Source organism: Jaculus jaculus, chromosome 6 (assembly GCF_020740685.1).
Source record: "Jaculus jaculus isolate mJacJac1 chromosome 6, mJacJac1.mat.Y.cur, whole genome shotgun sequence".
Taxonomy (NCBI): Eukaryota; Metazoa; Chordata; class Mammalia; order Rodentia; family Dipodidae; genus Jaculus; species Jaculus jaculus.
Window position 1 is genome coordinate 120,339,401 of NC_059107.1, and position 16,308 is coordinate 120,355,708.

At 36.4% G+C, this 16,308-nt stretch overlaps 1 protein-coding gene across 2 annotated transcripts in view; it reads left to right on the forward strand.

Annotated features, from left to right (window-relative positions):
• Zdhhc17 (zinc finger DHHC-type palmitoyltransferase 17) overlaps positions 1-16,308 on the forward strand; it is a 74,668-nt gene that overhangs the window by 55,367 nt on the left and 2,993 nt on the right. For both annotated transcript variants that reach the window (XM_045152494.1, XM_045152495.1), the window contains 7 exons: positions 178-278; positions 7,182-7,306; positions 8,362-8,424; positions 10,104-10,197; positions 11,059-11,142; positions 12,794-12,951; positions 14,480-14,574. In XM_045152494.1, coding sequence (XP_045008429.1) covers positions 178-278; positions 7,182-7,306; positions 8,362-8,424; positions 10,104-10,197; positions 11,059-11,142; positions 12,794-12,951; positions 14,480-14,574 — 720 coding nt within the window. The remainder of the gene's footprint in view (positions 1-177; positions 279-7,181; positions 7,307-8,361; positions 8,425-10,103; positions 10,198-11,058; positions 11,143-12,793; positions 12,952-14,479; positions 14,575-16,308) is intronic.

Here is a 16,308-nt window from a genome sequence, read left to right on the forward strand (position 1 = left end):
CTTCGACATCTTGTGGAACTTTGCTTTCATGAAACAGTCTTTAGTATTTAAGCTTCTTAGACATCTGAATTCTGGTGAAACCAGTGATTATCATACAGAATTTTTGTGATTTTAATTTTAGTATTCAATTTGAAATGAAATACAGATCTCATATTTTATAAAACTTGTGTTTTATAGGTCCTTTTTCGATCATTCAATGCATAGTGCATTGCCCCTTGGGATATATTTGGCAACCAAATTTTGGATGTATGTGACGTGGTTCTTCTGGTTTTGGAATGATATCCTTTGTGCAAAAGAGCATTTTTAAAACAGTTTATTATTAAGCAACTGTTAAATATATCATATTTAATAGATTATTGTGTAAGTATATATTCATATATATGCCTATGGGAGGGACAGAAGTCAACATTGAGTGTTTTCCTCAATCACTGTCCACCTGAGTTTTGAAACTGGGTCTTTCACAGAGCCTACAATTCATTGATGCACCTAGATAAGCTGGTCAGCAAGCCTGGGTATCCACTTGTTTCTACTTCCCCAGCATTAGAATTATAGGCAGACCCACCATGCCAGGGGATCTGAACTCTGGTCCTTATACTTGCACAGCAAGCCCTCTGCCCACTGATATTAATGTTAACTGTGTTTTTAAAAACATTTACCCACATTCCCTAAGTTATCATTTCTTCCATTTTGTTGATTTAGAAAATTTAGGCATAAGGAGCCAAAAGCCAAGTAGCTAAATCTCTAGTAAAGCTAGAATAGAAACTTTTCTGTTTTTAAACTTTTCTACCAGCCTGATTTTCTTATTTTAATCAAAGTATTTTCTCGAAGTATTATTTGTTTTTGTTTGAGACAGTGTCTTTCAACCTTCTTGCTTCTGCTGCCTGAGTGCTAGGATTATAGGCATGAGCCACCATGCCCATAGTCTAAGGATTTTCTTAATGTCACAGTGTATTTTACTATGGTAGATGACAATTACTCTTTCCTCAGAGATGCTAAATCTCTCTTGCTTCATTGAAAGCATGTCATGCTGTGTCAACTAACATCACCAAATTATCAGTATAATACAGTATTTTTTAAATTACAATTTTAAATTGTAAGTGCCTATGTGTCTTATCAAAAAGTAAAGCCAATTTTAAGCTTTGATATTTCCACATAGGAAAAGTTCTTAGAGAAAGGTTTTATGACAAAGAAACAGTTCCTACATTGCTGATTATTTCAAAACATTATTAATTTAAAATGTATCATGACTTGTAACTGGTCCAATTTTAGTCAGTGCCCAGTTTCACTTTATAGTCTTTTTTTGTGTGTGTTTTGTTTTATTTTTATTTATGATTTATTTATTTGAGAGAGAGAGAGAGGCAGGCAGGTAGAGAGAGAGGGAGGGAGATAATGGGTGTGCTAGGGCCTCTGGCCATTGTAAATGAACTCTAGACACATGTGCCACCTTGTACATCTGGCTTTATGTGGGTACTAGGGAATTGAACCTAGGTCTTTAGGCTTCACAGGCAAGCACCTTCACCACTAGGTCATCTATTCAGCCTTTTTTTTAATTTTATAACAGGGTCTCATGAGCCCTGGCTGGCCTCACCTTATTATATAGTCTACAGTGGTCTTGAGTTTCCTGCCTTAATTTCCCAAGTGTTGGGATTACAGCCATGCACCATTATACTGGGCCTGATAATCTTGTATGTTATTATGTACATTCTTTTTATGTGGCACTGTGTTTTAGTTGAAAAGAAAATATATTTAATTTTGAGGCTTGAGCTGCATTATAGCCATACTTGTAATTCTTAACATTTTCACTACATTATATGATTATTTTCAGACAGTATAGAGCTTTGTACTTTTAAAATACATTCTTAGTATACATTTAGATTCTTCCATGTGGTAGTTTCCTTTAACTGAGTCTGTCCTTGAATTATACTTTGACATAAAAAATAGTCATCAAAGAGTTATTAAACATTTAGACTACTTATTTTGAAACACTGGATCTGAGAATAACAGATCTTCTTATTTTCATTACCTCATCTACTTTAAAATATTTTATTTTGGGGCTGGAGGGATGGCTTAGTAGTAAAGGCACTTGACCACAAAGCCAAAGGACCCAAGTTGAATTCCCCAGGACACATGTAAGCCTCGTGAACAGGGGGGCTAATGCATCTGGAGTTTCTTTGCAATGGCTGGAGGCCCTAATATGTCCATTCTCTCCCCCCACTGCTTTCTCTGTCAAATAAATAAAATAAAAATATTTTTATTTATTTCTTTGAGATAGAGAGAGAGAGAGAGAATCGGCACACCAGAGCCTCCAGCCACTGCAGATGAACTCCAGATGTGTGTACCCCTTTGTGCATATGGCTTATGTCGGTCCTAGGAAATCCAACCTGGGTCCTTTGGCTTTACAGGCAAGCACCTTAACTGCTAAGCAATCTCTCCAGTCCAACATCATCTACTTTAAACAAAATTCAGTGACCTGTAAAATAACTTCAGTATTACATAGATAATTAGTAGCTTTGTGTTTCTTAAACTGGACATTGGGGAAAAAAGGAGACTCTTATCTCAAAATAATTTTCAACTTATCCTACTCTTGCTAAGCATAAATAGAATGAATCAGGAAAAAGAGTAGAAACCTAATTGTTTGAGAATATTACATAGTGTGGTTTGGATTAGTCTTTTTCTTCTCTAAAATTGCTATACAACTGCACAAAATACAGATTTTGAATGAAAAGCCAAAAGAATCAAGTCTGCTTAAATTATGTGATTCATAGAATTCTACTTTTTAAAAACTTTTTATTGACAATCTTTATAAGTGCACATAATGGAGGTGTGATCCTAATTCCTATTCCCCAGCCGGTACCTTCTCCCCCCCCCCCTTCTTGCTGAGTCCCTCTTCTCTTTAATTTTTTTTTTTTTTCTGTGTGTCTCATTCTCCATGATGAAATGTTGATGGGTCCAGTATTGATCTAATGATGGCCTGGCTTCAGTGAGTTCATTAATGCAACAGCCACTTTTTGTCTAGAAGATAACATTCCTAAGCACTCCTCCCTTTACATCTTTTTACCATCTCTTCTACCATGTTCTCTGAGCCTTGGTGGGCTTGATAGAAGAACCAGCTTTTTGATCACATTTAGTGTGTCATCAGATGTCATTATGCTCTGAACACAATTTTAGGTTAACAAACCTTTGTGGAAAGCAATTTGACAACACAGAACTAAAAACTCTCTTTAGTCAGTCATCCATAATAAATACTATTTATGAGACAAAGAATAAAGATGTAGTCACAAGGTTGTTTCTCTTAGGATAGTTAACCTAAATAGGGGATAATCTTACCAGTTATGCTGTAAATGGGATAGTATTCAATGATGAATGGATTGATAAGATAAGAATCCTGTGAAGCAAGAGCTTCAAGATTGGTTGTAAAACTAGATGGAAAGGGTGAGTCTAAGATAGGAAAAGAGACTTGTGGATGGGAGTCTTTACAATATCATAAAAAGTAGTATTTATAGACCAATTCTAATTTTAAAATGTACCATAGAACTGAAGTGAGTTTATGGGATCTCAGAAGTGATTATAACTGGATTTATTTAATTTATTTACTTATTGGAGAGAGAGCAAGAGACAGATAGAGAATGGGCACACCAGAGCCTCTAGCCACTATAAACAAACTCCAGATACATGCATCACCTTGTACATCTGGCTTATGTGGGTACTGGGGAATCAAACCTGGGTCCTTGGGCTTTGTAGGCAAGTGCCTTAGCCTTTAAACCATTTCTACAGCCTTATAGCTGGATTTTTGGTTTTTTTTTTTTTGCTTTTTCATGGTCTCACTTTGTATCCAGGTTATTCTTGAAATCATCAGTCCTCTTGCCCTAGCCTCCTGTGTGCAGGAGTATTGGCATGTACCTAGCTTGTTTGCCCTTTTTTTGGCATGGGCAGGTGTGTGTGGTGTGTGTGTGTGTGTGTGTGTGTGTGTGTGTGTGTGTGTGTATGTATGGGTATACCTTAATATCAGGTGTGATGGTATGTGCCTGTAATCTCAAAACTAGAGTAATAGAGAGGCCTATACAGGGAATCCCTCGGGCTCACTGGCTAGCTAGTATAGTCCAAATAATGAGCTTTAAGTTCAGTGAGAAACCCTGCCTCAAAGCATTCTGGAGAGCTATCATATAACATGCCTGACACCAAAATTTGGCCTTCACATACACACTAAATTATAATTTTATGGTTTTTTTTTAAAGTGTGTATGTGTGTTTGTATGCACATGGTATGCATTTATATATATACACATCTATATGTGGCACATGGGCACGTAGGTGTGGGTGTACATGACCATATGTGCATGTCTGTGAAGGCCAGAGTCGTAGCATTTTATTATTTTTAAATCTGATTTGAAATATTTGCTTGTTTAATCTAATACTGAAGCTAAGTTCAAGTTACCATTTAAAGATAGCTAATTGTTTTAAAGAGCAAGGGAAGACATTTAAGTTCATCTGATATTCAATCCCTTTTCAATTATATAGTTATATATTGATTTGGTAGCTGGCCCTCTTCCAACTAAATTCAGGCTATAAAGTATGACTCATTTCCTTCCGGGCTAACACCTTTGTGAAACTGTTAGAATCAGTAAAGGAGCTGACCCTGAATGTACCAGTATCCAGCTTCTTACACATGTGTTCATCCAGCTCTGTTTTCAAAAGAGATTGAGCCATTAGAAGAGCTGAAAGCTTGATTTATATGCTGTGTGCTGGTATAACCATTATGTTTTCTGGAATAAGAATAATAAAAGTTAGGGGACGTCAGGACTACAGGAAGGCAGGGCTAGGGGAAAAATGAGATTATTTGTGAATATAATTGCAGTAACAACCAAACTTTTACCTCTATGTTTCTCTTGTATTTTAAGTGGTTATTTGATGTTTTGGCATTTACCAAATAAATTCAGGATTATTTAATTCAAGAACTTGTTCTTTTTTTTAAATCTTTGCTTCATGAGAAATATAAACAGGATGTGTACATAATACTGAAAACCAACAGTCATTTATTTATTGTATCTGCATAATATCTTGAGAATGTTATTTGAGTAAACCAGGCATTCTCTGTTCAGTGCTGTTCTAGCAGCATTGCTTCACTTTAACAGGATTTATTTAAAAGTTTTTGATTCTTCATTTAAATTTAAAAATGCCTAGCTAGTATATTTATTTAAGTGTTTTTGTTAGGTAGAAAAAATGTGGATTAAGAAGTTCTCTGTTTTAAGAAAGTTTATAAGTATGTTTTCTAAAAATTAACATCAATTTGAATGTGTCCAAAAAAGGCTAAGGAGAGCTAGAGAGTTGGTTTAGTGGTTAAGCGCTTGCCTGTTAAGCTTTAGGACCCTGGTTTGAGGCTTGATTCCCCAGGACCCACGTTAGCCAGATGCACAAGGGGGTGCATGCATCTGGAGTTTGTTTGGAGTGGCTGAAAGCCCTGGCGCATCCATTCTCTCTGTCTACCTGCCTATTTCTGTATCTCTCTCTCTCTCAAATAAATAAATAAAAATTTTTTTAAAAAGGCTAAGGATAGACTAGAGAGATGGCTTAGCAGTTAAGGCACTTGCCTGTGAAGCCTAAGGATCCAGGTTCGATTCCTCAGATCCCATATAAACCAGATGCGCAAGGTGGCACCTGTGTGTGGAATTTGTTTGCAGTGGCTAGAGGCCCTGGGGTGCCCATTCTTCCCCCCTCCTCTGCCTCTTGCTCTCTGACTCCCCCATAAATAAAAAATTTAAAAAGGCAAAGGAGAGAATTTTCTTCATTGATTTTCCTGTAGTAAAAGGAAATCTTTTTACTTGCCTGTGAAGCCTAAGGACCCCAGTTTGAGGCTCGATTCCCTCGTACCCACGTAAGCCAGATGCACAAAATGGCACATGTATCTGGAGTTCATTTACAGTGGCTGGAGGCCCTGATGTATGTGCCCATTCTCTCTCTGTCTCTGTCTGTCTCTCTCAAATAAATATAAATTAAAAAAAATAAATATGTGTGATGTCTAAAGTGTTTGAGAGATACATGGTTAGGTGCACAAAGAAAAGCATTTGTTCTTAGTTAAATGTGAGAAATGATTTCACTTTTGTTAAAAAGGTTGATTATACCCTTTTCACTGAACTTACTAAATAACTCTTAATTGACAACCTCCATACTTACCACACTATATGCCATGATCATAATCCCACCACTTTTCAACTTTTTAGGCCATCTATCCTCCCTTGACTGAATTCCTTTTTTCCAGCTAGTTCCTGTTTAATTTTGATGTCATCATTTTCTTCTCTCCTATTACGGAAATCTTCCATAGATAGCATCAACCACTGTGAGGTCATAGATGCCATGGCTACTTTGTGTCTGGAAGACCATATTCTAAAGCACTCTTTCTCTTTTTTGACTCTTGCATCCTTTCTGCCACTTCCTCTGCAATGATTTCTGAGCCTTGGAGGGTATGGAGGAGATGTCTCAATGCTGATCACTCCACTGTCTCTTCTTATAGCACTTTGATGTGTTCTGAATCTCCCCAGTGGCCACCACCATCTAAAAAGAGAAGCTTCTCAGCCGGGCGTGGTGGCGCACACCTTTAATCCCAGCACTCAGGAGGCAGAGGTAGGAGGATCACTGTGAGTTTGATGCTACCTTGAGATTACATAGTAAATTCCAGGTCAGCCTGGACAAGAGTGAAACCCTACCTTGAAATACCAATAAATAAATAAATAAAATAAAATAAAATAGGACAGTTTGGTGGACATAATGTATTCAGTTAGCTAAACAATAATAGCAGTTTCCCTTCTAGTATTTAAGACCTCCCCACCGTAGGCTTTTATTAGGTTTTTATTACCAGGCATGAATTCCCTCAAATTCAGTCAGAGAGCAGTTGGTTTCTCCCATAACAGACATGCCACTGTTGCACAAGTTGGCACATTTCACCAGGCTGGCCAGCAATGTTGTGATTACTGCCATGGAAAGTATCAGATAGTTGCATGGCTTAAATTTTATTAGAAAGTCACACTTTTACTTTTTGTACTTAGTTATGAATGTTATAGGAAAGTATGTTATGTTTTGATTTAACAGAACTTGTAATTGTTTTGGTCGATAAATGTTCTTAAAGGATTATAAGTTTGTGTACAAAAAACCCACCAGTGCTGCTTTAGATTCCTTAACTTCAGGTACATCTCAACTTTTTATTTATCCATCTCCCATTCCTTGCCAATAGTGTTGCACTTTTCTACAATTTTGGAAAATCTTGGAAATCAGATCCAGGGATTATTAAAGCTACAGAAGAGCAGAAGAAGAAGGTAGTGACTTCATGGTTAGCTGCCACTGCATCAGTGGTTGTAGCAGAGGTGCAGAGGAAGGGTGGAAAACACTTAGAATGCAGACAAATTCCAAACAACATTGTATTTCATTTGTTGCTTCCCCTCCGTGCTCCTGCTTGTCCTCAAATTTCCATGACATTTAATTACTTCGTTTCTTTCCTTTATAAGGCTCTTGTGGTGGCTTTGAGGATGACTATCTGAAACATCTGTAAACCCCCACAATGTGCATTTTGGAAATGCTTATTGAATGAATAGAAGGCCATTAAATTGTATGATCACTATTCCAGTAGCCACAATACTTGTACATTATGATGTAGGGCAACTCTTTCTTAGATCCCAGCATTGACTTCATATAAAGCATCCTATAAGTAAAGAATTGGACTAAGTATTTTGAAATATTTAAGAGCTTTGTAAAAAATGTTTTTCCTTTGAGAGAGGAGAGTGAGTATGGACACTCCAGGGGTTCCCACCACTGCAAATGAACTCCAGACATATGTCACTTCACGCAGATCTGACTTTATGTGGGCACTAGGGAATCAGTCCCAGGCAGTCACATTTTCAAGCAAGCTCCTTTAACAACTGAGCCATCTCTCCAGCTCCTTATGAGCATTTCTGACTATGTGTAGTGGCACACACCTGTAATCCCAGGCCTTAGAAGTAGAGGCAAGAGAATCAGAAACTCAAAGCCTTCCTCAATTACATATAGCAAGTTTGAGATCAGCCTGGGCTACATGAAACCTGTTTTCAAAAAAAGAAATACAAATCTTAATGATTCATTCCTGTCCCCAGTTTACTGAAAAGTAACCAGTTCTTGTGGTCTAATCCCTCTTTTTTGGGGGGGGGGTCATACAGAAATTTATAGTATTTATGCTGTAATGAAATATAATTAGATGAGTTAAGATTTGTTTCTCATTTTCAGCTGAAAACCGTAGGAAACCAAATATGAACATCATGTTTATTGATTCATAGTAATGGTGAAAAGAGTTGCTAAGAATTATTTGGGTTTGAATAATTCATATTTTTTATATTCACAGACAATAGTTGAACTTGCCGAGACCGGAAGTCTGGACCTCAGCATTTTCTGCAGCACCTGTTTGGTAGTGATTTTTCTTTGTTTTCCCTCCTTCTTCTTCCTCTTGACAGCACAGCACGTGGGGTGTGGGAACAAGAATTCCTCTGTTGAGAGCTGTCTTACTCCTCCCACTGAAGTGCTATCTACTCTGTGGTACAAGAAATAGAACCAGAAAAGCCTGTTTCCAGTGTGCCTGTCCTGATCGTAACCTTGACTACACTTGAGAAGTGTTCTTTCACATTCATTCTCATTCTTTTTTATTCTTTTAAATGTAACTTAGTCAATTAAAAACTTAGTAATAAAATCTCTATAATCAACAGTTTGCTATAATTATCCATTATTTTTACTACACTTAAAAATATTTATTATAGAATTTGAAAGTCACAGTGTGAAAATTTAGTAGATAACATTGAGACAACATGGCCACCTAACAGATAAAATTTGAGTATTATGTAGAAATATTAGTGTAATTTTGAGCACTCTTAAGAATTTAACCAAGTCATGCATAGTCAAAAGTTTATATGAAATAAAACAGTATTTGATTATGAAGGCAGTTAGAAATGATTATTTCATTGTAGATATCTTTTTTGTTTTGTTCTTTTTTTTTTTTTTTTTTTTTTGAGGTAGGGTCTCTCTAGCCCGGCTGACTTGGAATTCACTATGCATTTTCAGGGTGGCCTTGAACTCATGGCTATCTTCCTACCTGTCCCTCCTGAGTGCTGGGATTAAAGGCGTGCACCACCACACTCACCTTTGTAGATATCTTTTTTAATAGCACACTTGGATATTTTAATTACTTTTTTGTTGTTTATTTTTATTTATCTATTTGAAAGTGACAGAAAGAGAGAGAGAGAATGGCACGCCAGAGTTTCCAGCCATTGCGAATGAACTCCAGATGCGTGCATCTGGCTAACATGGGTCCTGGGGAATCAAGCCTTGAACTGGGGTTCTTAGGTTTCACAGGCAAGCGTTTAACAGCTAAGCCATCTCTCCAGCCCTTTATTTACTTTCTGTAGTATTTGTGAACAATTTATATATTGCCACTTTGGTTAAATCATGTTTTCAACAGTAAATGAAATTTCCCCAAGTTGTACAGGGAACTACATGTATTTATGTTATACACTAAAAATCTTTATTATTAATTATTAATCTTTCTGCTATGATTTATTACTTATTTTATTATCAAAAAGCAGGTTTTTTTTTTTTTGCAGAGGCTGGAAGCCCTGGCGCGCCCATTCTCTCTCTCTCCCTCTATCTGTCTTTCTCTCTGTGTCTGTCACTCTCAAATAAATAAATAAATAAATTAAAAAAAATATTTTTATTTATTTGAAAGAGAGAGGCAGGCAAAGAGAGAATGAATTTGGGCATGCCAGGACCTCTTAACCAGTGAAGACAAACTCTGGATGCTTGTCCCACTTTGTGCATCTGGCTTTATGTGGGTACCGGAAGCTCTGGTATAGTCTTCCAAAAATGTGCTCTGCTTTTTTCACAATTATATTTTGAGAAATTAAATATTCAACCTTTGTTTTACTTTTATACTTTTATAATTATACTTTTATAATTCTTTAACATGACTTTTGACTTTTATAATTCTATAATTTTATAATTTTATATAAATTTATAATTTTATAATTTTTTATAATTTTATAGTTCTATAATTTTATAATTTTGACTTTTATAATTCTTTAACATGCTTGTTAACAGATTCGTAAACCAGTGAGATCCAAACATTGTGGTGTGTGCAACCGCTGTATAGCAAAATTTGATCACCATTGCCCGTGGGTGGGTAACTGTGTAGGTAAGTTATATTATTATCTTCTAACTCTATTGTTCATTGAAATTTAGGTAACTAATAAAGTACAGCATTAAAATAGGTAGCAGAAAGTTCATTTGTAGACTAAATTGTCTTTGGAAGGCAGCTGTGCTTCACCAGTATACCACCAATGCCTAAGTTATCTTTGGGTTCTGAATAGCAGCTCCGTTGAAGTGGGGAAGGAAGTTTGAAAATCAGTGCTTGGAAAAGACTAACACTATTTTTCTATGTATGCTTTCTGGGTATACTCTATCCTGCTTTCTTCATTGAGTAACAGTGAAAGTCACCTGATAATGAGGCAAATAATCACATTCTAAAAATTGAACTGAAGAAAGGCAGGCAATAATACTTGAAAAGATGTTGTATACAGAGGAAGAGGGGAATGACAGGTAGGAGGGTTGGTGTTAGGAATGGTGTAGTTTGTGGAGATGAGCTAAGTGATCTGAGAGTTGTGTGGAGTTTTTACAAGGTGACAGATTGATGAGGTTGTAAAGACTCCATAGCTGTTGGAGAGAAGCATTTAAAAATTGGGGCTTATAATAAGGTTAATAAAAGTAAGGTAAAATAGGGTTATTGTGAGCTTCACAGAGCAAAGTAGGATTGGCAGTCATGACAGTTACGTAATTCTTTGGAACTCCTTTGCCTTCCCAATGAACATCATTGCCATCATCACATTCGTATGTGTAATTACCAGCATACTTATTTTCTTGAGAACCATTTTACAAAATAAATAATATGTGTGATTATTGTCAAGTTGTATCACACCTTTCATAGCATACCCCTCAAAGGTGTATTACCAGTTGTTTTTTCATAGCTGAGAAAACTTGCTTCTGTGTTGTTCTTTAGGTGCAGGCAACCATAGATACTTTATGGGCTACCTATTCTTCTTGCTTTTTATGATCTGCTGGATGATTTATGGTTGTATTTCTTGTGAGTACAATTAGTTTTTTGCCTTCTTAAAACATAAATGTTTGCATATTCTGATTCTGCATACCATATTAACAAATAAATGCAATGATAAAAGCCTTCTAAGGAAAAAAATTATGGTTTAGGACACCTACTGACGCATAAATAAAAAAAAGTAAGATACACACCTACCAAAGATTCAATATATAGTATCCGCAAACAGCAATCAGTTCATCACCTTTAAATGTGTGTGTCCTTTGTTGGTTCAATAGGCTTTGAAAAGCTTCTGGGTAAAATACACCAACATTTCACATCACATGCTTGTTTCAGTAGTCTAGCTTAGAGTCAGTGATTGTACCAATTTCTTTCATTAGCAAACAGGTGGGGAAATATACTAAGTTTGCATTAAATTGAAGTGTTTTGAAAGTAAGGTATAATTATTACCTAGTAGGAAATAGTAGTAGTATCTGAAGTTACCTTTTTAAGGTAAATTATACTTATTTTATCTTATAGATTTGAACTTCAGAGAAAATGATGGGTTTTTTTTTTGTTTGTTTTTTTAATTGCATTGAGAACCCAGTCTGGGAAAGTTTAAATGAGGATGTTAATGTCTGTGCTTCAGGGCACGATAAGGTAGATAAGGTTTATAGCATTGAGATGTATTAGATCTTAGAATAAATCCTGAAAAGATTGTGTCTTAGCCCTCTTATCCCCAGACCCTAAAAATAATGAATGTTAATGTCCTAATGAACAAACACAGGCTACTTCCTCTCGTAGGGAGAAAGAGAGAGAAAAAAAAAAAAGATCAAAAAGCTTGACCTAATTTCTGGCATACCTGAAAAAATTATAAGAACCAAAGGATGGAGAGGAGTGCTTTAGAATGCTGTCTTCCAGACACACAGGGACTGTTGTGTTCATGGCCTCATAGTGGCTGTGTAATATGTGACATCAAAATAGAAGAGGGACTAGTCAGACTGTAAAAAGGTGTTTAGAAGAAGGGGGATAGCTGATGGGGGTGGGGAACAAAGGGTGATAGGAAGAAATTGTGATCAGGGTACAGTGTATATATGTTTGGAGATTATTATTAAATTTTTTGGGGGGGCGGGTGTTTGAGGTAGGGTCTCACTCTAACTCAGGCTGACCTGGAATTCATTATGTATAGTCTCAGGGTGCCCTTGAACTCACAGTGATCCTCCTACCTCTGCCTCCCGAGTACTGGGATTAAAGGCATGTGCTATCACCCCCAGCTTAAAAGTGTTTTCTTTCTTTCTTTTTTTAAAGAAGTAATTCTTCATATCAGAGTTGCGATTAAAAAAGTCTTACCTTACCTGGCTAGAGAGATAGCATGATTAAGAAAAGTCCTACTTTATGGAAGTGATCTTGTTTTATATGTCCCCTCTTTCTTAAAAACAAACAAACTTGATTTATCTTCTTTGCTTAAAGAAATCTAATCGGTTCTTGATTTTGTAAGTTTTCTTTCAGTTGTGGTTGTTGGCTTTTCCAGTTCTTTGGTATATTTTTTCACTAATGTGTCATGGAGTTACTAAGTGTAAGAAAGCATTAGCTATTGTATGTTATCACTGTTGATCATGGCTTTGTAAGGGGTACCAACACAATACTTGAGGTGATTGGATGATTATTGAATAAATGTGAGTCACTTGTCTTCTGATTTTAGACTGGGGACTTCACTGTGAGACCACTTACAGCAAGGATGGATTCTGGACATATGTTACTCAGATTGCCACATGTTCACCTTGGATGTTTTGGATGTTTTTGAACAGTGTTTTTCATTTCATGTGGGTAGCTGTATTACTCATGTGTCAGATGTACCAGGTATGTGCATGTACAGTATTCTCTTACTCTTCAAAATTCTCTCCTATAGCTGGGTGTGATGACCCATGCCTTTAATCTCAGTACTTGGGAGACAGAGATAGAAAGATCACTGTGAGTTTAAGGCTACCCTGAGACTGCGTAGTGAATTCTATGTCAGCCTGGGCTAGAGTGAAACAAAAACAAAAAAGGAAAAAAAATTCTCTCCTATGTAGAAGATAATGCTGCACTATCTACTCTAGCTTTCCAAAAATTTTTATTTGCCTTTTCTTTATTTTTTAAATATTTTATTTTTGCAGGAGAGAATTTGAGAATGGGCGTCTAATGTCCTCTTGCCACTGCAAATGAACTCCAGATGTATGTGCCGCTTTGTGCATCTGGCTTTACATGGGAACTGAGAAGTTGAACCTAGGCTGTCAGGCTTTGCGACCAAGTGCCTTTAGCCTCTGAGCGATCTGTCCAGCCCTTTTTCTTTCTATCTCCCTCTTTTCTCATAAAGAGAACTGGTAAACTTCTGACTTAAACCACTGCTTTGAGCAGAAATTTATTTATTTTTGCTTTTCCTGATTCAGATAAGTGCAGTTGGACATATATGAACTTAGATTTGTGATACCATTAATTTTGTGTTATTTTTAATGGAACTGTTTTATTATATCCAAATATCATTTTATTCGGAAGTCGTTGAGGGACTTCCCCTCTCATTTTTTGGAGATTGGGTCCTAGAATGCAGCCCATGTTGAGCCTGAATTTGAGATCATTCTGCCTCAGGTTCATCTTGAATGCTAGGATTATAGGCATGTGCCACCTTACTTTGCTAAATTAAAGATTAAAAACAATAACAACAAAAAACATTCTAGAGCTAGGGAGATGGCTCAGTCATTAAAGGTGCTTGCTTGCAAAGCCTGCCTACAAAGCTTGCCAACTGGGTTTGACTCCCCAGTACCCATGTAAAGCCAGATGTACCAGTTGACAAGTGCATCTGGAATTTATAGCAGCAAAAAGCCTGCCCTGATATACCCATTCTCTCTGTGTTTCTTTCTCTCTCTCACTCTAAAAGGATCTCTTAAGAGAGGAAGTCTGAGTACATAGTGTCTATTTGGTTTTGTATCTTAGTGCCAAATAATCTGCTTCAAAATATTTTAATTTATTTATTTGGGAGAGAGAGAGTGGGTGCGCTAGGGCCTCCATCTGCTGCATAGGAACTCCAGACACATGCACCACCTTGTGTATCTGTCTTTATGTGGGTCTTGGGGAATTGAACCTCGTTCCTTTAGCTTGACAAGGCAAGTGCCTTAACCACTGAGCCATCTCTCCAGCCCCCAAAATATTTTTTCATATTTAATTGTATGCTTTTTGCAGTTAGAGTTGTGTGGTAGAAACTAGTCTGATGGTCACCTGATGGAAAACCAAAAATAGATTGCATCATTTTTCTCTCCATACTAATCTCTTGAGAATTGACTGTTTTGGGTTTGTTTTATTTATTTTTCACATTCTATATTCAGAAAGAGTAACAAGATGCTTTTCATTTTAGATATCATGTTTAGGTATTACTACAAATGAAAGAATGAATGCCAGAAGGTACAAGCACTTTAAAGTCACAACAACATCTATTGAAAGCCCATTCAAGTATGTATATATTTTTAAATTTAATATTTTCTTTTCTTATGTAAATTTCTTACTATACAAATAATGATGTCTACTGATTACATCACAGGTAAGTGATTTTATTTTAGGAATGGAATAGTAATGTGTATAAAATGGGGGATATTTCTTTCAGTTAGCAATATGTACACTAACTTTTATGTACATCTGGCTTAACATGAGTACTAGGCAATTGAACCTGGGCCAGTAGCCTTTGCAAGCAAGTGGCCTTAATGGCAGAGTCATCTCCCCAGCTCTAGACTAACTTTGAAATGTCACTGAACTTAAGATCTCTATGGAAGTAGCTTTTCATCACAATACCATAACATAGAATTCATCATATTAACTGCATATTATTTATGTTGTTCATATATTTAAAATTTTATATTTGGTCTGATGCTTTGAAGTAGTAGTGCCCCAATTACATTAAGTGTTTTATATAAGCCACTTTCTACTCAAGCTTTTATAGTACTATTAATTTTAATGTGCTTCTGAAGAGAAAGAAATTTTTCACATGGAAACAGAGAATCTCTTACAGGTACAGTAATTATATATAAGGTGTCAAACTGACCACTTTTCCAAGGATGTATTGCAATCTTCAGAGGCACTGAACTTATCTTTGACAGTCTTTAAAAGTGTTACTCTTTGGCACATGCCAAATTCATACTATATATAATTATTTTGAGTTTTATTTTTTCTTTTCTTCTTACAATTTTGGATATAATTTATTTCTTTGGCAAAATGACATCAAAATTTTTTTAACTTTAAAAAATTATTTGTACCCTCTATGTGTATGTGTATATGTGTGTGTATACCATGATCTCTTGCTATTGCACATATGAACACTTTCATCCAGCTTTATTTATCTGGGGTGCTGCAGAGTTGAACCAGGGCTGGCAGGCTTTGCCAACAAGCATCTTTAACCATGGAGCCATCTCTCCAGCCCAAAGATTTTTTTTTCTTTTGGTAATAAAATATTGTATATATTGGGCATGGTGACACATGCCTTTAATCCCAACACTCAGGAGGCAGAGGTAGGAGGATTGCTGTGAGTTCGAGGCCAGTCTGAGGCTACATAGGGAATTCACGGTCATTCTGGGCTAGAGTAACACTTTAATTAAAAAAATGGCACCAGGCATGGTGGTACATACCTTTAATCCCAGCCCTCTGGAGGCAGAGGTGGGAGGATCATTGTAAGTTTGAGGCCACCCTAAGACTACATAGTGAATTCCAGGCCAGCCTGGGCTAGAGTGAGACCCTACTTCACAAAACTAAAAACAAACAAACAAAAAAACACAAAACGTAAAATCTGTATATACATATATAACATATGAGCAAAATGTGGATAAAGTTACCCATATAATTATATTACATTTAAGTTATAATTTTTTAGCCCTTTCTGTTTTGTTTTTCAAGGTATGGTTTCACTCTAGTCCAGGCTGACCCGGAATTCACTGTGTAGTCTCGGGTAGCCTCAAACTCATGGTGATACTCCTACCTCTGCCTCCCAAGTGCTGGGATTAAAGGCATTCACCACCATACCCAGCTAATTCTGTAGACTTTATGTTAGCAAAAGAATAGCAAAAGTAAATGCTGGTAAAGCTTTGGAAAAACCTGAAAGCAGATATATTTTGCAGTATAACAATGGAAGTTAATACCAGAATTTTATTGAATTGATGTTAAACCATTTGTACTAACTCAGTTTTCTTTTCTTTGGGG